This window comes from Panthera tigris, chromosome D1 (genome assembly GCF_018350195.1).
Source record: "Panthera tigris isolate Pti1 chromosome D1, P.tigris_Pti1_mat1.1, whole genome shotgun sequence".
NCBI lineage: Eukaryota > Metazoa > Chordata > Mammalia > Carnivora > Felidae > Panthera > Panthera tigris.
Window position 1 is genome coordinate 105,099,158 of NC_056669.1, and position 23,669 is coordinate 105,122,826.

The 23,669-nt window shown below is 47.7% G+C and overlaps 1 protein-coding gene across 7 annotated transcripts in view; it reads right to left on the reverse strand.

The window, feature by feature from the left end:
- Positions 1-23,669, reverse strand: part of RAB3IL1 (RAB3A interacting protein like 1) — a 43,009-nt gene that overhangs the window by 13,831 nt on the left and 5,509 nt on the right. For 2 of the 7 annotated variants that reach the window (XM_042958003.1, XM_042958006.1), the window contains exon 2: positions 17,776-17,856. The exons of 1 other annotated variant lie outside the window; for it this stretch is intronic. In XM_042958003.1, the coding sequence (XP_042813937.1) occupies positions 17,776-17,856 (81 nt within the window). Of the gene's footprint in view, positions 1-3,880; positions 3,937-6,545; positions 6,715-17,775; positions 17,857-23,669 lie in introns of those variants that run through there. 4 more of the 7 variants (XM_042958008.1, XM_042958007.1, XM_042958009.1 and 1 more) reach the window with 3 other exon arrangements.

Genomic DNA, 23,669 nt, shown 5'->3' on the forward strand with positions numbered 1-23,669 from the left:
TCCCTAGCCCGCTTTGGACGATGAGGCACGTGATGTTCAGAGAGGGGTGGCGACCTGACCGGAACAGACAGCCAAAAAGTGACAGGGTGGGAACTGAACCCAGAGTCCCAGCTCTATCGCATCATGTGACGCGTCAGCCGGAAAAATCCAGACGGGAGGAAAGATGAATGGTGGTTTTGGAGAAGTGGGGCGGGATGCAGATGGGGTTTGAGGAAGTCTGTGGGCCGGGAGGGGGCTGTGTACAGGCCACACAGACACAAAAGACTCAGGGCTGGGGGGACTGTGGCACGACCTGGGGCTGGAGAGAGGGACAGGGGAAAAAAAAAAAAAAAAAACAAAACTGCAGTGCCTAGGGCCAGAGAGCCAGCCTGGAGGTCTGAGGAGCAGCCACTGCCAGGGTTGAGAAGGGATGGTTCCAGAAGAATAGGACAACGGTGTCATATATTTCATACATAGGAACAGGAGGCCAGGCCTGCAAACAGAGTGGGACCCCAGCGTGGGGTGGGGGGCGGGGAGAGAAGGTGCAAGGGGGAAACAGAGCGGGAGGGCGGAGGTCAGCAACAGCCTCGGGATGGAAAGCAGGGAGGTTGGACGCCTGAACCCGGTGGACCAGACCAAGCAAACCGTTCCCCGCCACAGCCCCCGGGCTGCCAACCCGGTCCCAGCCCAGACAGGAAATCCAGCCCCGTGTCTCCACTGGGAGCCAACACAAGGCCTGGGAGGGTGGGCGCCGAGCAAGGGGGCACACAGCACATGCCTCACATCCTCCTGCTTAGTCCTAGAAGAATCTGACGCCCTATGACCTTGAAAGTCCAATACATATATAGTGAGCGCCCATCGTGTGCTGGGCACCCCACCGGCCCCGCTCCACCCAATCTGCATGACTGCACACGGAGCCCCCTTCGCACCACATTCTAACTCATTTTGCTGCCCCTCCTCCACCACCCTATTGGGCACAAATCCTGGGCAGACCTGGGGAGAGTCTAGGACAAGCAGGATTCTCATGAGGGTCTGAGCTCCACACAAGTGCAGGAAATATAGCTCCACCGGTTGAGGGGGCAGGGGCTGGTGGGGGGGCGGGGTTAGTTCGATCCAGGAGAGCTTCCCCGGAAGGAGCAGCTGGGAAAGGTGAATGACTGCTTCCCAGGGAGGAGGCCCACCCTCCTGCTCCTGAAGCCCCCAGGCCATACTTCGGAGGAAGTCTGAGCCTGTAGACCCCTGTGACCTCGGCCCAACCGGCAGGGGCTCACCGATCCAAGCCCCGTAGGGTAATCAACACTCAGAGCAGTTAAGTGACCTGCTCAAGGCCACACAGCCTATGTGCAGCCCTGGAGCGCCTCCCCCCCCCCCCCCAGGGTCCTGCCTGCTAGGACACAGTCCTCCATCCCTGGGAGGTTGGGGGGGCTTGTTTCATTCCTGAGGGGTCAGTCAGAGACTGGCCCTCCCTAGAGAGAAGTATGATTGGCCCCATCGGTCAGATAGGGAAACTGAGACCAGGGGGCTAGACCAATGGCATGTGGCCGCTTAGCAGCAGAAAACTAGCCCAGAACTCAATTTCTGGTCTTTGCTGACCGAGCCCCAAGTGCCCAGCACCATGTCAGCCACAGATATACCCAAGATGCTGTCCTCACCGCCTCAGAGCAGGCTTGGCCACCAAGACTGGGGACGTGGGAAACTGTGGGAAATGGGGAGGGGAGTATCCCAGTTATGGCGGAGCTGCCTCTGGGTTCAGAGTTCAGGGCTCCTGCTCACGGAGTCCCCAGGAAGAGGGCCTGCCTGAGCTCCTGCAGAGTCCTGCCCCTGCCACCACCCTAGGAGAGCAGCCCTGGGTCTGGGGCTAAGGGGGCGAACTGGCACCAGGACCCAGCCATCAACAGCTGCTATTCCTCACCTACCGATGAGAAAACGAAACCCCAGGGACATTGACAGCTTAGCCAGGGCCACTGACTCCTGATCCCCGACTCATACTCTAGAATGAGGGCCCAAATATATACCTACCCAGACTGTCATGAGCCACTGGAGGCCACAAGCCCAAGCAGCTCAGTCAGACTTACGTGGGCAAGTGTGACCCCAAGCAGGGTCCCTTCCAGCTCCTGCTGGGGTCTGGATGAGTTTCCAGGACACCAGACCCCCCGTGGGTGCTGGCAGCTTGGCCCCTGATCCTTCTTCAGTCCCTGCCTCCAATATCCAAGTGGGGGGAGGGGGGGTCCATAAAAATGCAGTGCTCAGGGGAACCCCAAAACTCTGCCTCTCATTTCCAGGTCCAGCTCCTCCTTCTGCCCCCTATGCTTTCCATCTGCATTTATAAAGCACCTGCTAGGTGCTCTGTACCTGAAGCCCTAGGGGTCCAAACGTACATGCAAAAGGTGAGCTATATTGAGGATCATGGCGTGGGGAGGTCAGCTTGGCAGCCTGGTTCATCCAGAAGGCTCTTGGAAATCTGGCAGGGAGGCCGGACTAGGGGTCTTCTCCAAGACCTGGAGTCTTTTGGACTTTGTCTTTAAAGAGAGCGTCTATCTGTTGATGGCTCCCAGCCCTGTCTGTCTGGCCCTGGCCTGGATGCCTCCAGGGAAGGGCACTCTGGGCCTGGATCACGCCTGGATCACCTGCTCATTTCATCCAGAGACCCAGAGAAGTGAGGCCATACGCTCAAGATCACACAGCAACTCAGCGACTGTGTTTTGCCTGGGTGGCCCCAACACATGGGGTCACAAGCTTCTTCCAGACTAGGCTGCCCCTTAAACACAGTTAACCTCAGGCAAGGATTGCGCTAATCTCACCAGGTTCCACATTAACCACTTTTTCCGGAAACTCACTCTTCTTGGGCGGGGTGGGGGTGGTGGTGGTCATGGTGCGGTGACTACTACGTTTCCAAAGAACACACAGGCTCCGCTTCAACTTTCGCCCTTTAAGAGTCTCACCCCTCTCCACACCTCACCCCTACCAGGAGCCCTTTCTCTCAGCACCCCCTGCTGGGGACAAAGCCCCACAACTCCCTAGCATCTCCAGCTCCAGCTTTGCTGGGCGCCTCGAGTAAAGTGGACCCAGCCCACATTAGAAACCTCTCTAACCTGCCAGTCTCCCGAGAGGCTTCCCTCACTCCCCAGCTGTGGCTGGGAAGGGGCCCTGTCCTGGGACCACCCAGTTGGCCCAGTTCTTGACAGGAATACAACCCACCCCACTCTGGCCACATCTCTTCCAGGACCTGGCCTTTCCAGGCTATGGGGAAGAGGAAGTGTTTGCCCAAGTTCCTGACAAGACCACAGGCTTTCTGCACGGCCAGGGCAGGGGTCCCACGCCAGGTGGGCCAGAGACTGGGATCACCCCTGACAGCCAATAAACAGTCACGGGGACTGGGGCCACGAAGCCGGGCCCCACGGCTGTGCCGCCCTCCTTCAGCCCGCAGGGAGGTCCCACCCCACACCTCCGAGCCAGGCCGGAGCCAGCAGCCCCAGATGGAGCTCCATCAACTTACTAGCGACCTTGGCAGAGACCCGGCCCCCTTTCCCCCACTGCACCGCTTTCCAAAGGTTCATCCAGGCTTGGGGGCCCCCTCCTCCAGGCGCGCCCCCCAGACTTACTCTGGCTTGCACCCCCCGCTGCCTCCCTCCTCACTGGCGCTCCAGAGGAGCTAGGAATTGGCGCCGTCCCGCCGGGGAAGGTCTGCCGCCCACCCTTCACAGTCCCCACCCTCCCGGAGACCCCCGACCGCCCCCCGCCGGGTGTCCTTCCACCTCCGCCCCGAGTCGGCTCGTCCGTCCTCGGGCCACCGGGGGCCCCTCTCCGCCGCGGGCAGGGGGCACACACGGCAGGGACCCCCACCCCCGGGGGGCTGCCGCGGCCCAAGCCGGCGCGGTGCGGCGAGCGCGCGCGGACCTACCCGCTCCACATCCCGGCGCCGCCGCGAGCTCCCTGCGCCGCCCGGCGCCGCGTCCCCGCCCGCCGCCTGTCAGTCCCTCCCGCAGCCCCGCCGGCCGCGCGGCCCCCCGGCCCAGCCCGCCCCTGCCCTCCGCGGGTCACGTGGCCGAGGGGGTGGCCCGAGGACACGTGCCCGGCCCCGCCCCTCCGCCGGCCGCGCGCCCCGGGACGGTGCGCCCGCGGGAGCCGAGGGTGGGGAGGAGCCCGGTGTCGGCGTCCTGCGCCTCGCGCCGCGCTCCGCAGCCCGCGGCCGACTCGTCTCTAGGCCCCCCGCGGCCCCGGCGCAGGGAGGCCCGAGCCCTGGGCCACCGCTTCATCAAGAAGCTTGGCGACTTGTCACCGAGAGCCTGCTGACACCCTCCCACGCCCACACCCCGCCCCCCCCCTCCCCCGGGGCTCTTCTTCCTTGGGCTCCCCGCTCTGTGCCTGCTCCTGCGTGGTGGGAAAGGGGCCAGGCCCCCAAAACAAGTTTCCTTCGGGTTTACTCTGAGTGCCTATCCGCTTTTCCCAAGGGAGGACCCACCTTTGGCCGGAGTCTTCAACCCCGGGCACCCCCCGCCAGCCCCGCAAAGGGGCCTTTCCGTCTTGTTCTGAACAGCGGGTTCACTGCCGGTGCCTTCCCTGCCTTTCCCCAGCATCTGTAGTTAGGGGGAATGCATCCCCACCAAGCACAGCCGTCTGGTCTCACGTCCTCTGCAAAACCTTTTTCTGCATCCCAGACCACTGGTCTTCCTGTTCCTGAGTCCCTCCGTCCCTCTGTCACCCGTCCTGAGCCCTGATCACTGGCCTCGACTTCAGCCCGGGGCTGGATCCAGTGAGAATATAGCTCTAACCTCCCGCCAGGGACAGTAGTTTCCACCCTCCATGTCTAGGGAGGCCTGGGAGGCCAGGAGGAAGGAGGTGCTTCCCTTCCAGAAGCTACCAGAACTCAGGGCACTACTCTTCCGAGCCCACAGAGCTGAAACCACAGGCTTGAATTTGTCAGGTCTTCATTTGGGGACACACATTTCTTTCATTCATCCATTTGTTCATTCGTTCATGTACCCCTTCGGAACACAAACTGTGGACCATACAAGGGCTAGGGACCCAAAGGGAAATTGCAGACGCATGCTCTATTATCCTGGGGCTCCGATATGGGAGGGAGAAGGGGGGTGGGAGACATACTCACAAGGACTTCCACTTCCAGGGTCACGGCTTGCCCAGGGCACACCTTGCTAAGTGCATGGTGTCCTTGTCAAAAACAGAAAACAGTACTGCTTTTCCAGGTGGGCACAGCCCATGCCAAGGCACAGGACTTGGCGAGTGGAGGGCAGGCTAGATTTCATGCCTTGCTCACTCACTCCCTTGGCTGGCACCTTGTGCAGTGCACAACCTGTGCAGGCCACTGTGACATCCCTTCTGACCTACCAGAATCATTCTACCCAGGCCTCCAACGCCCTTCACTCTGTGGGGCAATTGTTTCCCCGACTGGTTTCTCAAGGGCAGGGACCAGCTGCTTCTCGGTGCAGTGTTTCTCCACCTACCCCAGCCTATCCCAGAGTCTGTCCCAAAGCAGATGTCATCATGTTTGTTGACTTGAATTCTATACCAAATAAGCGTTGAGCAACAGTGGTCTTCCCGACACGTGCTCTGTTCGTTATTTAGAGGAAGGAGGAGAAGACACAAATAGAGCTCAGGACAGGGCCTTTACCCTCCAAGCCTGGGCAGGAGATAAGACCTGGTCCAAGTCAGGGTAACCCAGACTGGTGGGAGATAAGGCATGGAGAGGGTGTCGGCCCAGAGGAAGAGTCCTTAGCAGGAGGGGGGATGGCTAGTGGGCTGTGGAGGCCCTTAAGCGAGGCCTCCAAGGACAAATGTGGGATCGCCACTCTGGGAGCACGGACACCCAAGTGCTACCAAAAAACATCACGTCATCTATACATCCAGTGGTCATCCAGCGGATTCCGGGGTCTCACTAGCTCCTCCCACCGCCCACTGAGCTCTGCTCCTCAGCCGCAAAGGATAGGCTCAGAGAAGTTCGGGAACCTATTTGGTATCACACAGCCAGGGGTGATGGGGCTGAGACCCCTTACACCAGTTTTCTGGAAGGACAGCCCAGAAGCCAGAGAACTCACTAGAGGCTGCAGCTACATGCAGCCAGACAACAAATGGGGAGCCTAGGAGAGGCCTGGCCAGCTGGAGGGGAGGGAGAAGTGAAAGGTGTGTCCTCTGCCTTTAAGACACTGCCCTTCCCCACCCTCCTCCCTGCCATCCCCATCCCCCCCTGACGGCCCTGACCACAGACCCTTGGCTGGAAACAGATGAGCAGGAAACTGCCGGCCTGGATGACCCAGGCCCTGATTCTGAACCTAGGTCTCTCCTCAGCTCACTGTGTGACCCAGGAGATGTGCCTTGCCCCCTCTGAGCCTCAGATTCTGTGTCTGTACAACCACCAAGTTAGAGAATCAGGGTCACCCCTTGGCAACTGACCTTGTAGGAGGCTCATGAAATCCCTCATGGTTCCACGCCAGTCCCCCCCCCCCCGCCCCAGTCAGGAGCCTGGCCTCTCACCCCCTCTTCCCCAGTGCCGCTGCAGAGTGGCAAGAATCCTCCTCCCCTCCCCTCTATGATCAAGGTCACTAGCTCACCTGTCTGGGTCCCAAGGCTCCTCTCCCAAGTTCCCGTCAAGGGCAGGTCCCAGAACCGACGGAGTGTAGCAGACAGCCCCCGAGCTCATTGCCAGGAACACGGGGCATGTCCCTCGGGCAGGACACCTGGTGTGCTCCTTGGGGGCATCCATTGCCAGGGCCAGCCTGAAGGTCCCTCCGGAGACTGCCAAGCAGGCGAGCAGCAGAAGCCCTTCTCCCCCACCCCCGGGCTGAGCCTCCTGCTAACCTTTGCTATCTCTGAGAAGCAGCAGCCCAGGAGGGAGGCCCCTCCCAGCAGGCCTCTATCTCCTGAAACCCCGTAATTATTAACTCCCATGGCTCGGCGGGCAGCAGACGGCTCTGGGGCCCTCCTTCCCGGGCTCTGGGCCAGGAAAGGTAAGACACCCTAAGGGGTCGTGGGAACTTTCCTTTACATGCCCAAGGCCCCAGGCTTTCACTCGGCCCGAAGACGGAGCTGTCTGTCCCCTCCTTGGCCAGGTTGCTGAGTTGGAAAGAGCCGGTCCAGCCCAGGCTCTATCTATTACCAGTCGGTTGTGTGGCTTTGGGCAAGAACCTCCACCTGCCCCACCCCCCATCCCCGGCCTCGATATCCCCTCGATATCAACCACCGGCGTGCATGGACACCTCAGTGTAGCAGTGAGGAACACAGGCCCGGTGTCAGGCCGGATTCACACCCCACTTCTAGACTATAAACCTTTGGGCATGTTACTTTCTGTGCCTCAGTTTCCCCAACTGTAATATGGAATCTCACCCTCTAAGGCACACCAGGCCAGCTGCTACTGCCCCAGACATGCCCTACACCTCCGCTTTCCTCACACAATGTCCCCTACATCACATCCTACCCCCTGCTGATAAATCCCTTTTGCGAATACCCCCTCTGCCAACAAGCCTTCCCCTGTGGCATGGGAGGGGGGGAGCCCTCAGACAGATGTCCACCTTGTGTCATGACAGTTGGAACGGTCGGACACCCCCACAAGAAATGAGTGGCCCCGTGGGCAGAGGCTGGCCCGCACTCACCACCAAATCCTCAGGACCCCCTTGTCCGGGACGTGGTCAGGCTCAGTCTACCCAAGATAGTTGGTGTGTTTCACCCTGTCTCATTTGGCTTGAAATCTAATCCTGCTTCTGCGGTTCCTTGGCTCTGTGGCCTTGGGGCAAATCACCTCACCTCTCTGGGACTCAGTTTCCTCATCTGTGAAACGGGCACGATTGTCCCCGGTGAGGTTGTGAACGTCACAGAAGGTAACATCTGTGAAGGGTCTGCCACCCTTGAAATGAGAGTTTCATTTCTCTCTACTCCTTTCTCCCTCACCTTCCCTCTTCTTTCCTGTCAGCCTCTGAGTTCCCCGTGGGGGAGAAGCCGCCAGTTCCTGACTAGCAGTCACACCCCCCACCCCCCAGCCCTGCCCCGCGGATAACAATATCTCCTACTCAGGCTTTGGGCTTCGATGCTCTCAGCCTAATGCAAACCAGATGCTGGCCTTGCCTTTCCTGGCAGTGAATTTTCCATGGCCTGCTCCCACCCCCTTCCTGTTTTTGCTCCTCACGGATCCCCTGCTAAATTCTCTCGTGCCCCCACCTTCCTCTGCAGGGCAACCTCTGGGCCCACCTGGAAACAATTAATGGAAAACAGGAAGTGTGGAAAGGCGGGAGGTGGGGGAGGGTCTCTCCATCATCCCAACATGGCAGGAGGGAAAGGAGCTCAGTCCGGCTGGTGACAAAGTATATAAGAGACAGTCCCTCGCTGCTAAGCACCAGCCAGCCCCTCGGGGAGGAAACGGAGTCAGAGTCGCTTTGGGGGCCGTAGAGAAAAAACTGCTACCTTCTGGACATTTAGGCATAGCTGGGACTTCATGGGGAGCTTTAAGGGCCTTGTCCTTGGCTGTGACTTAGAAAAAAATCGGAGCCAGAAGAGGCCCAGGCCTCGCTGTTGCAGATGAGGAAACTGACTTGGAGGCTCGTCCAGGGTCACTGGTGAGTCAGAGCCAAGAGGCAGCCGGGGACTGCTTGCCAGTAAAAGCTGCTCCCCGAAGTCACTTCCCGGGCTTGCTATCTCATCATCCCCGCTGCCCTTCCCCCGCAAGGAGCCCTGGGCCCCATCACGAGGATGCTCACAAGGCCACCCGCAGCACCTGGCCAGCCGGACCTGGATCTTCCCCACCAGGAGCCGGGCACTGGGAAGTGAGGCCTGGGGCAAGCCCTTGAGTGTGCGTGTTGGGAGCGCTACCTTTAGCCTCAGCCCCGTGAACCCCCTCGGGGCATCCAGGGCTGGCCCTCCTCGGGAGGACTCCACCATTCCCATGAAAACAACAGCCCGAGGGCTCCCTGAGAGCTCGGCTCTGGCCGCCCCTCCCTCGGCCAGCTGTGCTGAGTGTTTGGACAACTGGATGGAATGTTTTGCAGCCACAGTCCTCCCTGGGTCCCTGAGCTCAGATTTCAAGAGGGGCGGGGCAGAGGATGCTGGCTCCAGGGAGAGAGAGAGAGAGAGAGAGAGAGGCTCAAGAGGTCAAATAGGAGTCTGGAGCGCCCCCCCTCCCCCAACGCCCTGCCCAGACCCGACCAAGACCACTGGCTGGCCAGCCCCAGTGCGGTGGGGAGATGGAATGAGCCTCAGGCCCCCGAGAGGAGGACAGAGCAGAGGGTGGAGGCAGCCAAATGGTGTCAGAGATTTGGTGGGGCCAACCTGGTGAGGTCAGGCCCTGGAGACAGTCTGGGCTCGGGGAAGGGTCAAGGCCCACGACAGCACTTTGAGAACACTAAGATTGCGAAGATTCCACCACAGAGATGGGTCCATCTGCTACTATCCCCATTTTACAGATAGAACAATTGGGGTCCAGAGAGAGTAGACCATCCCAGGTGATGCAGCATGCTGCGTGTAGAGCTAGAACCCAGGGCCCCAGAACCGAAGCTCACTCTTCTCATTATTTTCATGTTCCCACCCTCATCTCCAGCCCCAGAGACACACACACCCCCGCCACTGAATCGTCATCCTTCCTCTTCCTTAAAGGACGCAGACAAGGGGCGTCTGGGTGGCTCAGTCGGTTAAGCGTCTGACTTTGGCTCATGTCACGGTCTCACTGCTCATGAGTTCAAGCCCCGCATCAGGCTCTGTGCTGATGGCTCAGAGCCTGGAGCCTGCTTTGGACTCTGTGTCTCCCTCTCTCTGCCCCTCCCCCACTAGCGTTCTGTCTCTCTCTCTCAAAAATAAACAAACATTAAAAATAAAAAGGAATAACCTATGCAAGTGGGGGTACTGAAGGTTCACAAAGAGAACACACAGACGCTAGGCTCGCTGCCAGCCTCTGAGAGCATTAACCCACTGCAGACAAAGGCTGGAGGCTCTGGTAGCCAGAATTCCTGCGCCTTCTCCCACCCTGGGGCCAGAGGTCTCCCAGATTCCCCAACACAGCTGCTCAGGCCTCCCAGAGCCCCTTGAATCAGGCTGACAAGACACACAAGTCCTAGACCCAACTATATGGAAGACAGTTTGAGCCTCACTTTGCTCACTTTGAAATTGAAAAGGTTACCTTTGCTCCACTTGCCTTGCCATCATACTGTGGGTGCTGATGACAAGGAACAGGAGGTTCCAGTGGGCCCCTTTGGAGACTTAAAGATTTCCCAGCAATAAAACCTTTGGAGCTCACTTGAAGAAAGGAGGGAGGGGATTCCTTTGAGCCCAGATGGGTGTGGGAGTCCCACCGAGGTGCCTGGAGGCCTGGGTTAGATTCCTGGAGGTGGAACCTGTTTGGCCACTCCCAGCACCTGAGCAGGAAAGTTCTCGGCCACCTAATGGTATTCGAGAACCAGCCAAACTTTCAGAGGCAGGTGTGGCTAGAGGGGGTGGGTTGGCCCCACCTCACTCCCTTCCAAAACGGTGGGATGAGGCAGGGAGTTTTGTTGTTTTTTTTTTTTAAGTATATTTATTTGTTTAAGTAATCTCTACATTCAATGTGCGGGCTCAAACTCAAGACCTTGAGATCAACAGTTGCATGCTTCTCCGACTGAGCCAGCCAGGCGCCTTGTGCCAGGATCTTTACATTTGATCGATTGGGTTCACCCTCAGACCACCCGATGTGGTCCTTCATTGCTTTCTGTTCCCATTTTAATCATGGAGGAATGGAGACTAGGTGAAAAGATTTGGCAACAGGAACAAGTGAAGAAATTAGGATTAAAAAAAATTTTTTTTTAACGTTTATTTATTTTTGAGACAGAGAGAGACAAAGCATGAACGGGGAAGGGTCAGAGTGAGGGAGACACAGAATCTGAAACAGGCTCCAGGCTCTGAGCTGTCAGCACAGAGCCCGACGCAGGGCTGGAACTCACGGACCGCGAGATCATGACCTGAGCCGAAGTCGGCCGCTTAACCTACTGAGCCACCCAGGCGCCCCAAGAAATTAGGATTTTAATCCACATTGTCTAACTCCAAAAGCTCATGTTCTCATCCCTCTACCATTTATCCTCTCAAAGGGTAAGGTGAGGCTTTTTTTGAGAAAAGAGGGCTTGAAGAACAAGCAGGATTTAAATATACAAAATGGAGGATGGCATTCTATGCCAAGGAACACCAGGAACAAAGCCTTGGAGGTGGGACAGAGCAGGGCACACAGAGAGAAGCCAACTCTTCCCTTTGGCTGGAGCTCAAGCTGATTTGGGGGACACTAGAGAAAAGACTGGACAGGCAGTCTCGGAATGAATCACGAAACGTGTTAGAGGCCAAGTTAAAGAGTTTGGACTTTATTCTAAAGGCTCCAAGGAGACAGTTAAACATTTTTGAGCAGGGGAGTGACGTGATCAGAGCCCTGCTATGGGAAGATTAAATTAACAGCAGTGTGCATAGAAAATAGAAATGAACTTATCAAATATCCTGAGAGGTAAAGGCTTTCTAAACTTAGATGCATTTGAAGAGACCTCAAAAGGAAAAACCAATAGATCTGTTTACATTAAAATTTAAAACTTCTCCATCTTCCTCCTTTCACCAAAAAATAACCAAAATTAAAAGGCAAAAGGCCTAGGGAAAATATTCCCAGCAAGTGGCAAAGTGTTGACATCTTTAATATATAAAGAAGTCACAAAAATCAATAAGGAAAAAAAAAAAAGAAAAGAAATAGGAGTCCAGTAAACATGTTCATTCATTCATTCATGCATTCATTCAAGCAACATATAATGAGCATCTGTGTTGGGTGCTGAGAAGATATTAGTGGACAAAACAATTTATTTTAAAAAGTATTTGGAAACCTGGGAATGAGAGGGAACTTTATTAAATTGATGAAGAGTATCCACCAACACCCCACAGCCAATATCATTCTTTCTTTCTTTTTTCTTTTTTCTTTTTTTTTTTTTTTGGCAAATATTCTTAACGCTGAAATTCTAGAAACAATCTTTTAAAATCGGGAATGAGACAGGCATGGCTGCTATCATTACTTCTATTCTATACTATATTGGTGATTGTAGACAGTGCAATAAGTCTAGAAAAAGAAATTTAAGACACAAATATTGGAAAAGAAAAATCAGAACTCTTCTTTTTCCTAAATGATTGTCTACGTGTCAAATTCAAAGGTTTAACTATAGAGAACAAACTGGAGGGGAGGTTGGGGGGAGATGGGGTAAATGGATGATAGGCTTTAAAGAAGGCACTTGTGGGGCGCCTGGGTGGCTCAGTCAGTTAAGCATCCGACTTTGGCTCAGGTCATGATCTCACAGTTTGTGAGTTGAAGCCCTGCGTCGGGCTCTGTGCTGATGGCTCAGAGCCTAGAGCCTGCTTTGTGGATTCTGTCTCCTGCTCTCTCTGCCTCTCCCCAACTCGTATTCTGTCTCTATCTCAAAAATAAATAAAACATTAAAAAAAAATTTTTTTAAATAAAGAGGGCACTTGTGATGAGCACTGGGTGTTATACATAAGTGATGAATCACTAAATTCTACTCCTGAAACCAATACTACACTATCTGCTAACTAACTTGAATTTAAATAAAATCTTGGAAAAAAAACAAAACCCAAAGGACTCCATAGAGTCCTATTATTATTATCTATTATCTATATCTATTATTATAAAAAGAGAGCTTGGCGAAAAGGTTGGCTATAATATCAATATAAAAATTATTCACAGTTCTGTACACTGGTAGAAGTTGGAAAAATAGAATTTTAAAAATACATTATTTATTATAGCAATAAACAATAAGAACCTATCATAAATCTAACAAAACACTTGCAAGACTTATTATAGAGGAAATTTTAATTTTGGATACAAATTATAATAATTATAGTATTATTATATAATCTAAATTATTCCAATAATAAAAATATCAAAATGATACAAATTCTAAAACTAGGTATTTCGCCAAAATGCCAGTTTTCTCAAGTTCGATCTACGTATTTGATGCAATTGTAATAAAAGTTCCAACAGCGTTTTCCTTAAATATGACATGCTGATTTTAAAATTTATATAGAAGAGTAAAAATATCGAAGACATGCCTGAAGAATGAGGCACTTCCTTACTCCCCTGCTATCAGGACTTATAAAACTCTAGTACTAAAAACAGTATGATATTAGCTCAAGAATGAACATATATAGACTGATGAAATCGAAACCGGAAAAAGACCAACACATATCTGGAGCTCTGATGTTCAGATATAGCCTTGCTGATCAGTGGGGAAAGGAAGGGACCATCAAATACATCATGTAGGAACAACTGACCGAGTCTATGTGGATAAGATAATTGGAACCCTATCTCACACTATGCGGAAAAATTAATTCCAGCTTGATTACATATGGAAAGAAAAACTCTTAGAAAAAATTGTAGGAGAATATCTTTTTTACTTCAGAGAAAGATTTTTAAGTAATTTCTACACCCAACATGTGAGGTTCGAATCCACAACCCCCAAATCAAGAGTCATATGCTCTACTGATAGAGCCAGCCAGGTGCCCCACGAAAGGAAGGATTCTAAAAAAAAATAGGGGCGCTTGGGTGGCTCAGTCAGTTGAACGTCTGACTTCGGCTCAGGTCATGATCTTGCAGTTCATGGGTTCAAGCCCCACATCAGGCTCTGAGCTGATAGCTCAGAGCCTGGAGCCTGCTTCGGATTCTGTCTCTCCCACTCTCTCTGCTCCTTCCCTGCTCATGCTCTGTCTCTTTCTCTCTCAAAAATAAATAAACATTAAAAAAAATTTTTTAATAAAAAAAAGAAAACATAAAAAGCGCTAACCATGAAGGAAGACTGATAAATCCAACTACATTAAAACTGAGAACTTCCTTTCATCAACTGACACCATAAAGTAAATAAAAAGATGAGCCATGGGGCACCTGGGAGGCTCCGTCGGTTGAGTGTCCAACATCAGCTCAGGTCAGGATCTCGCAGTTTGTGAGTTCGAGCCCCGCGTCGGGCTCCGTGCTGACAGCTCAGAGCCTGGGGCCAGCTTCAGATTCTGTGTTTCCCTCTCTCTCTGCTCTGCCCCTGTTTGCACTCTCTCTCTCAAAAATAAAAACATTATGGGGCGCCTGGGTGGCTCAGTCGGTTAAGTGTCTGACTTCAGCTCAGGTCACGATCTCGCGGTCCGCGAGTTCGAGCCCCGCGTCGGGCTCTGGGCTGATGGCTCAGAGCCTGGAGCCTGCTTCCAATTCTGTGTCTCCCTCTCTCTCTGCCCCTCCCCGTTCATGCTCTGTCTCTCTCTGTCTCAAAAATAAATAAACGTTAACAAAATTTAAAAAATAATAATAATAATAAAAACATTAAAAATAGTGATAATAAAAAATAAAAAGATGAGCCATAACCAACAAAGTTGTAGTATCTAGAATATAAAAGGAACAGGAACTCTCAAGTCAATTAAAAAATATATATAAAATAATTAGAAAAACGGGCAAAAGATATGAACAAGCATTTCAGAGAAGAAACATTACAAATGGCCAATAAGGGTTCGAAAAGATACTCAAACCTAATCACGTTGGTTATCAGGGAAATTAAAATAAAACCACAGCGAGAGAGCATCTCACATTCCCTAGGATTGGCAAAAATTAAGAAATCGGATAATACCAAGCGATGAACAAAACGCACATCCATCCACAACAACTATAGCATTGGTATGAGTGTAAATTGATAACTGTTTCGGTGAGCAATTTGACATTACCTTCTAGAATTGAACATTTGTGTGTGCCGTGACCAAGCAATTCCACTCCCAGGTATATGTGCTACAACAATTCTAGCACATTTACACCAGGAAACGTGTGCAAGACACTTCATAATAGCAATCCAAGTGTCCAATGAGCAGGGGCTAGATAAATGCATCGTGTTATTCGTTTACAGTTCCTATAGCAACTGTATCCAGTTACCATAAACCAGGAGGCTTAAAACAACAGAAATTTATTTTTCCACCATTCTGGAGGCCAGAAGTCCAAAACCAGGATCACCGGGCCTCAGTGAAGATGTCAGTTGGTCTCTACTCCCTCTGGAGGCTCTAGGGGAGAGTTTGTTCCTTGCCTCTTCCGGGGTCTGGTGGTAGCTAGTATTCCTTGGCTTGTAGCCACACCACTTCTCCATTATCTTCACATTGCCTTCTCCTCTTTCATTTGTGACAAATGTCACTCTGGCTCCCTCTCATAAGGACACTTGTGGTTGCATTTAGAGCCCCCCTGGATGATCCAGGATAATCTCCACATGTCAAAATGCTTAACTTAATCACATTTGCAAAGATCCTGTTTTTATGTAAGTCACAATATATTGGTTTAGGGGTTAGACTCTGATATGTTGGGGGGGGAGGGCTTCCCTCCCCCCCCCCCAGTTTTCTGCAGTCTGCCATCAGTCTGTCACACACACAAAATACATTCACCCTATCCCAACATCTCCAAAAGTCTTAACCCATTGTAATATCAACTCAAGCCCAAAATCTCATCTAAATATAATCAGCTGAAACCCCCAAAATTCATCTAAACTAGGTTTGTAAGATTGGATAGAGTCCATTCTGGGGGGAAAAAAGTTCTTCTCCATTTCTAAAACTGTGAAACTAGTAACGAGTAATCTGTTCCCCTAATATGATGGAGTGGGCATAGTATAACAGTTACACACATCTTTACTCCAAAAGGGAGAAAATGGAAGAGAGAAAGGGACTGGTCCCAGGTAATTTCAAAATCCAGCAGGACAAATTCCTCTAGTTTTCAAGATGTAGGACTAATCCTCTGTCACCCACAGTTCCTGCCTCCACATCTGTGGTTCTGACTTCCAGGTCCAAGGCTCTGCCCTCTGGGCTTGAGGTTAATCCCTTTTGTCATTCTTCGTTTTTCTTAACAGTAGGCACATGTGTGAAGCTGAGTCATCTTATAAGCCTATTTCCTGCCTCTAGAATCGTGGGAGTCCAATAGCCTTCCTTCATTCCATTCCGTCTCTGTCCCTTTCCATCTAAGATGGCAGCGTTTCTGCTGGTATAACTCTCAAAAGTCTTGTGGGTCTCCTGTGTATGTCACAGAGATTCACATCATTACAGACAGCCCTCCACAGATCTCTCCTGGATAATTCTATCTCTATTCCTGGCTTCTGCTGAGATGGTTGAGTGGATCTATGAGTCATACACTTAATATCCTCAAGACTAGCAAAAAGCTGTTCAACCACACCCATGGCCTTCTCCCTAGAGCACGTTGTTCTAACAGTAAATCGCCTAATTTTAGTATATTTCACAGTTCGGAAAGGTTGCAAATTTCCCCCATCATCATGTGCTGGTTCCTTTTGATGTAACAGTTCTTTCCCTGAGATATCTTTTTCCTCTCTCATTTTATGATAATCAGCAAGAAAAAACCAGGCCGTATCTTTAACATTTTGCTTGGGAATCACCTCAGCTAAAATCCAAGTTTATCACGTACAAGTGCTTCTAACAGTGCTTCTCGAAATTCTTCCAGCTTCTACCCATTACCCATTCCAAATCTATCTTCACATTTTTAGGTGTTTGTTACAGCAGCATACTACTCGATTCCAAACTTTGTATTAGTTTGCTATGGTAACTGAAACAAATTAACACAAACTAGATGGCTTTTCGCAACAGAAATTTATTTCACACCATTCGGGATGCCCAAAGTCCAAAATGACTATCACTGTGCCCAAACCAAGATGCTGGTAGGTCCGTGTCCCCTCTCAAGGGTATAGGGGAGACTTCTGTTCCTTGCTTCTTCCAGCTCTGGGCAACTGCTGGCATCCCTTAGTTTCACTCCAATTTCTGCTTCCAATGATCGCTTTGCTTTTCCTCTTCCGTCCATGTCAAATCTCCTCTTCCTCTCTCTTATAAAGAGGCATGTGATTGACTTTGGGGCCCACCCTGATAATCCAGGATAATATCCACACACTTCAAGATCCTTAACTTAATCACAGCTGCAAGGATCCTGTTTTCAATAAGGTAACATCCACAGGTTTCCGGGACTAGGACCTGATGTCTTTGGCGGGGCGGTAGGGTGGGGTGGGGGGCAGTTTTCATCCTATCATAGTTCTTCTGTTCTTATAATAGAACTTTAAACAGCAACGACAGTGAATGAATATTTATATGTCACTTACTTCACTCCCTACTCCAATGTAAGCTGTGTGAGGACAGGGCCTTGTTTCACTCACCACTGTATACTCAGTCCCTGGAAGAGTGACCACCAGGTAAATGGTACCCAATAAATATTTGCCGAATGAACTACTAAGGTGGATATTTATATGAAGAATAATACAAGTAAATAGAAAATTTTATGGTATAACATCAAGTGAAAAAATCAGTATGCAGATTTTTATATATAAGGTAATAATTATTTTCACATAAAAATTCTACACTAAAAAAAAACCAAAACTGGGGATGTAGGGAACTCCTAGAGTCCATCACTTCACAAAAGCAGCTAACAAACTGGCAAAACCATCAAAATCAGTTTTACCAGAACTCTGGAAACAGCTCCAAGTTTAGAGCAACCAGGTGAACACTTATCAAGAAACAAACAACAGGGGCGCCGGGGTGGCTCAGTTGATTAAGCATCCAACTCTTGATTTCAGCTCGGGTCATGCTCTCACCGTTCATGACATCAAGTCCCATGTCAGGCTCTGCTGACTGTGCAGAGCTTGCTTGGGATTCTCTCTCTCCCTCGCTCCCTCTGTTCCTCCCCCTGCTTCCTCTGCCTCAAAATAAATAAATAAACATTAAAAAAAAAACAACAAACAAGAAAGAAACAGCTGAATTTCACCAAGAAAGCTTCATGATAATTTCACTTACTTTGGCCATCCCCCGCTCGCCAGCTCTGTGGCAGCCTCTTGAAGACAGTAACCTTGAAGACAATATTCCTGGTGTGAGTTCCTAGTATTAGAGGAAGCAGAACAGACCTGCTACAGAAAGTATTGGGGCTGTTTGTTTTGACCTGTCTGGTGGCTCTCTGCATGTCTGGCTCAAAGGGCTTACCTTTGTTTTGCCTAATGCAGAACTCTCCCAGAACCGAGGGGGCATTTGTTGAAAATATATAAAGGCCATGCGATTGGCTGCTGCCAACTGGGACAAATGATCGCATTTGGAGAAAACAACAAGCAAATAAAAAAGCTTAGGAAGAAAGGCTGGAGGATAAAATGATTTAGGGAACAAGGACTTTGAAAAGCTCCTACAGCGGCACCTGGGTGGCTCAGTCAGTTGAGTGTCTGACTCTTGATTTCGGTTCAGGTCATGTTCCCAGAGTTGTGGGATGAAGCCCCATGTCAGGCTCCACACTGAGCGTGGAGCCTGCTTAAGATTCTCTCTCTCTCTCTCTCTCTCTCTCTCTCTCTCTCTCTCTCTCTCTCCCCCTCTGCCCCTCTGCTCCTTTCCCCTGCTCACGTGCATTCTCTCTCTCTCTCTCTCCCCCTCTGCCCCTCTGCTCCTTTCTCCTGTTCATGTGCATGCTCTCTCTCTCTCTCTCTCTAAAAACAAAAACAAAAACAAAAACAAAAACAAAAACAAAAACAAAAACAAAAAGTTCCTACATATTCCTGGGAATAGAGGTCCATATGCATGCCTAGGGCTGGGTACATGCTCAGAAAAGCCCTGACAAGGCCCTAAGATCTTACCTCTAGCTGATCACCAGATTCTCTGCAAGCAGGAAATGAGGGCCAAAGTAGAGTTGTAAATTGCATGACGGATTGTTGAAGGCATTTCCCAATCTACATACAGTGCTCATCTGCAAAGACTGGGAGGTTTTGTTGTTGCTGTTCTAGGCATTTAAGGAAATCTCTGTCAAATGACTAACTGACCACTAAGCTAATGACACAGAGACTTTGGTGGCCATGGACAACAAAAAATAGATTTTCCAAAGTTAGTTCCTGAAAAGTCACTAAACTAATAAACAATAATTTCTATCACAAGCAGCAATAAGTCTTAGCATGGTAGGAAATCCTATTCCCAGAGTTGTTTCATTATAATACTCAAAATATCCAGTTTTAGAAAAAAAAATATGATGCATCAAAGGGAGCATGGCTTATACATGGTGGGGGGCGGGGGGGGGATGTCCTTGAGGAAGCACAGATATTGGATATAGAAGACAAAGGCTTTAAATCAACTATTTAAAATATACTCAAAGATATAAAGGAAACCATGTGTAAAGAACTAAAGGAAAACATGATAATTATTTATCTCACCAGTCAGAAAATATCAATAAGGAAACAAAAGTTATAATACAGAAACAAATTCTGGATTTGAAGAGAATTAGCTGAAATGAAAAATTGACTAGAGTTGTTCAACAACAGATTTGAGAAAGCAGAAGAAAGAGTCAGCCTACTAGAAGATAAATCAATTGAGATTACCCAGGCTGTGGAACAGAAAGGAAAAAAAAACATGAAAAAAAAAAAGAAACAGAACCAAAGAGATGTATGAGACAACATCATGCATACTAACAAATGCATAGTGGAAATCCCAGAAGGAGGGGCAGAGGAGAAATAAGAAAGATATAATGGCTAAAAACTTCTAAATTTGAAGCAAGACTTAATCTACACATCCAGGAAGCTTAATTAACTTCAAGTAAGATAAACTCAAAGAGATCCACACCAGGACATAATCAAACTGTAGAAGGCCAAAACCAAAAAGAGAATCTTTAGAGCGAGAAAAGTGACTAATCACATACAAGAGAACCTCAGATTCTCCAGCTGATTTCTCATCAGAAACTTTGGGGGCCATAAGGAAGTAGGATAATATATTTGGAGTTCTGAAAGGGAAGGAAAAGGCAGCAAGGAATTTTTATCTGGCAAAACTATCCTTCAGGAATTAAAGATAAATCAAGACATTTCCAGAATAACAAAAATTATGAGAAGTTGTCACTAGTAGATTTTCTTTACAAGAAATGTTAAAGAGAGTCCTTCAGGCTGATATGAAAGGATAGTAGACAGTAACTCAAATCCATATGAAGAAATGAACACTGATATAAGTAAATATAAAAGTCAGCAATGATGAATTCTTTTAATGTAACTTTTCTTTTTTTCTTATATAATTTAAAGGACAACTGTAATAATTATAAATCTATGCTGATGGATACCTAATATATAAAGATGTAATTTGTGATGCTAACAACATAAAGGACAGGGAATGGAGCTATAGAAGAACAAAATTTTTTTATACTATCAAAACTAAATTGGTATTAATTTGAACTAGATTGTTATAAATTAAGATGTTAATTGTAATCCGCAGGTCAACAACTAAGAAAATAAAATATATCTGGTAACAGAAACAACAAGGGAATCAAAATGTTACATTAGAAAACATCTAACACCAGGGCACCTGGGCGTCTCAGTCAGTTGAGTGTCCGACTTGGGCTCAGGTCATGATCTCGCGGTCTGTGAGTTCAAGCCCCACGTTGGGCTCTGTGCTGACAGCTCGGAGCCTGGAGCCTGCTTCCAATTCTGTGTCTCCCTCTCTCTCTGCCCCTCCCCCACTCATGCTCTGTCTCTCTGTCAAAAATAAATAAACATTAAAAAAAAAAAGAAAACGTCTAACACAAAAGAAGGAGGAATTGAGAAACAACAAGATATAAGACATATAGCAAACAAAGTGGCAGAGGTAAGTTCTTATTAGTAATTGCATTAAATATAAATGGATTAAATTCTCTAATTAAAAGACAGAGGTTAATGGAATGGATTAAAAAAACACATAATGCAATTATATGCTGTCACAAGAGTCTTTCTTTGGCTCAAAAACTCAAATAGGTTAAAAGTGAAAGGATGGAAAAGATAATCCATGCCAAAAATTAACCAAAAAAGAGATGAAATGGCTGTACTACTATTTTAAAAATAGGCTTTAAGGCAAAAATTATTAAAAAAGACTTTATAAATTATTTATATTTTTTTCATTTATAACTATAAATTATTAAAAGAGAGGTATTATATAATGATAAAAAGCTCAATCCATCAAGAAGATATAACAATAGTAAACATATACTTAAGAGAGAAATAAACATTACAATAATAATAAGGACTCCAATACTCCACTTCCTTTTTTTTTTAATGTTTATTTACTTTTGAGAGAGAGAGAGAGAGAGAGCACAAGCAGGAAAGGGGCAGAGGATCTGAAGGAGGCTCATCACTGACAGCAGAGAGCACAATGCAGGGCTCGAACTTACCGATCATGAGATCATGACCTGAGCCAAAGTCGGACACTTAATCAACTGAGCCACCCAGGTGCCCCTTCAATATTCCATTTTCAGTAATGGATAGAACTACTACACAAAAGACAAACAAAGAAATAGAAGCATTGAACAACACTATAAACCAACTAGACCTAACTCCACCCAACAACAGCAGAATATACATTCTTCTCAAGTAAGCACGGAACATCCCTCAGGATAAACCATGTTCATACCACAAAACAAGTCTCAATACATTTAAAACTACTGAATTCATTTGAAGTATTTTCTCTGACCACAATGACATGAAACCAGAAATTAATAAATGCGATATGTGAAAATACAATAATACTTTTACATGCCCAATGGCATAAAAAGAAATCACAAGGGAAATTAGATGAGATGAATGAAAATAAAAACAGCATATATTAAACAGAAGAAAGATCTCAAATCAATAACTAAACTTCCAACTTTTTTTAAATGGGCCCAAAGAAAATGTATTGAATATGTAACTGAATGTCCAGAAGTAGGACTTGCTTTAGACATGGACTGTTTCAGGGGCTCAAGCACTGTCCTCAAGATCCAATGTCTCTCTTGTCCTCTTCCTGGTTTAACTGTATTCTCAGACTGGTGCTCTCTTTGGTAGCAAGATATTTACAGAGTCTCCAACCTCATAACTCAACCTCACTCAAGTCCCACCCTAAACTTCAACTTAAGGAACTTAGAAAAAACCAAACTAAACCCAAAGTCAGCAGAAGGAAGGAAATAAAGATTGGAATGGAAATAAAGGAAATACAGAATTGAAAAACAACAAAGAGAATCAATAAAAACAAAAGATGCTTCTTTGAAAGGAGTTAACAAAATTGATGACTTTTTAGTTAGAATGACAAAAAATAGAGATAAAAGATTCAAACCACTAAAATCAGGAATGAAAGTAGGGACATTGCTATCAACTTTATAGATACAAAAAGGATTGTAAGATAATATGATGAATAATTATATACCAAAAAATCAGATAATCTAGATGAAAAGAAAATTTCCTAGAAGACACAAACTACTAAAACTGACTCGAGAACAAATAGAAACCTGAATAGACCCATAAGAAGAGACTGTGAAAGTAAACAAAAAATTTCCAGTAAAGAAAATGCTAGGACCAGATTGTTTCACTGGTAAACTCTCTCAAACATTTAAAGAAAAATGAATACCAATCTTTCTCAAACTTTTCCAAAAAATAGACTCTGCTTCCTAATTCATTCCATGATGCCAGTGTTACTTTGATACTAAGGCCAGACAAAGAAATTATAAGGAAAGATATCTATAGACCAATATGCCTTATGAATATAGATGCAAAAATTATCAACAAAATACTGAGACATTTGAATCCAGCAATTAAAATGATCATACTGTATGGGCAAGTGGGATTTATCCCAAGAATGCAAAGGCGGTTCAACTTATGAACATTAATCAATGTAATACACAGTATTAATGGAATAGAGGAAAAGAGTCTCATGACCATGTCAACGGATGTAGAAAAATAATTTGATAAAACCCAACACCCTTACTGATGAACCTTGAAAATATTATGGTAAGTGAAATAAGGCAGTCACAAAAAGACAAATACTGTTTGATTCCACTTATATGAGATACTTAGAAATGAACTATTGGGACCTCATCAAGATAAAAAGCTTCTGCACAATCAACAAAATTAAAAGGCAACTGACAGAATGGGAGAAGATATTTGCAAATGACATATTGGGCAAAGGGTTATTATCCAAAACCTATAGAGAACTTATCAAACTCAATACCCAAAAAACAAGTGATCCAGTGAAGAAATGGTCAAAAGATATGAACAGACATTTTTCCAAAGAAGACATCCAGATGGCGAACAGACATGCAAAAAAGATGCTCAACATCACTCATCATCAGGAAATACAAATCAAAACCACAATGAGATACCACCTCACCCCTGTCAGAATGGCTAAAATTAACAACTCAGGAGACAACAAATGTTGGTGAGGATGCAGAGAAAAGGAAAACCTTTTGCACTGTTGGCGGGAATGCAAACTGGTGCAGCCACCCTGGAGAACAGTGTGGAGGTTCCTCAAAAAATTAAAAATAGAGCTAACCTAAGACCAGCCATTGCACTACCAGGTATTTATCCAAAGGATACAAAAATGCTGATTCAAAGGGGCACCTACACCCAAATGTTTATAGCAGCACTATCGACAATAGCCAAAGTATGGAAAGAGCCCAATGTCCATTGACTGATGAATGGATAAAGATATGGTATATATATACACAATGGACTATTATTTGGCAATCAAAAAGAATGAAATCTTGCCATTTGCAACAACCTGGATGGAACTAGATTGTATCATGCTAAGCGAAATAAGTTAGTCTGAGAAATACAAATATATCATTTCACTCATATGTGGAATTTAAGAAACACAACAGATGAACATAGGGGAAGGGAAGGAAGAAGAACATAAGAACAGAGAGGGAGGCAAACCATAAGAGACTCTTAAATACAGAGAAC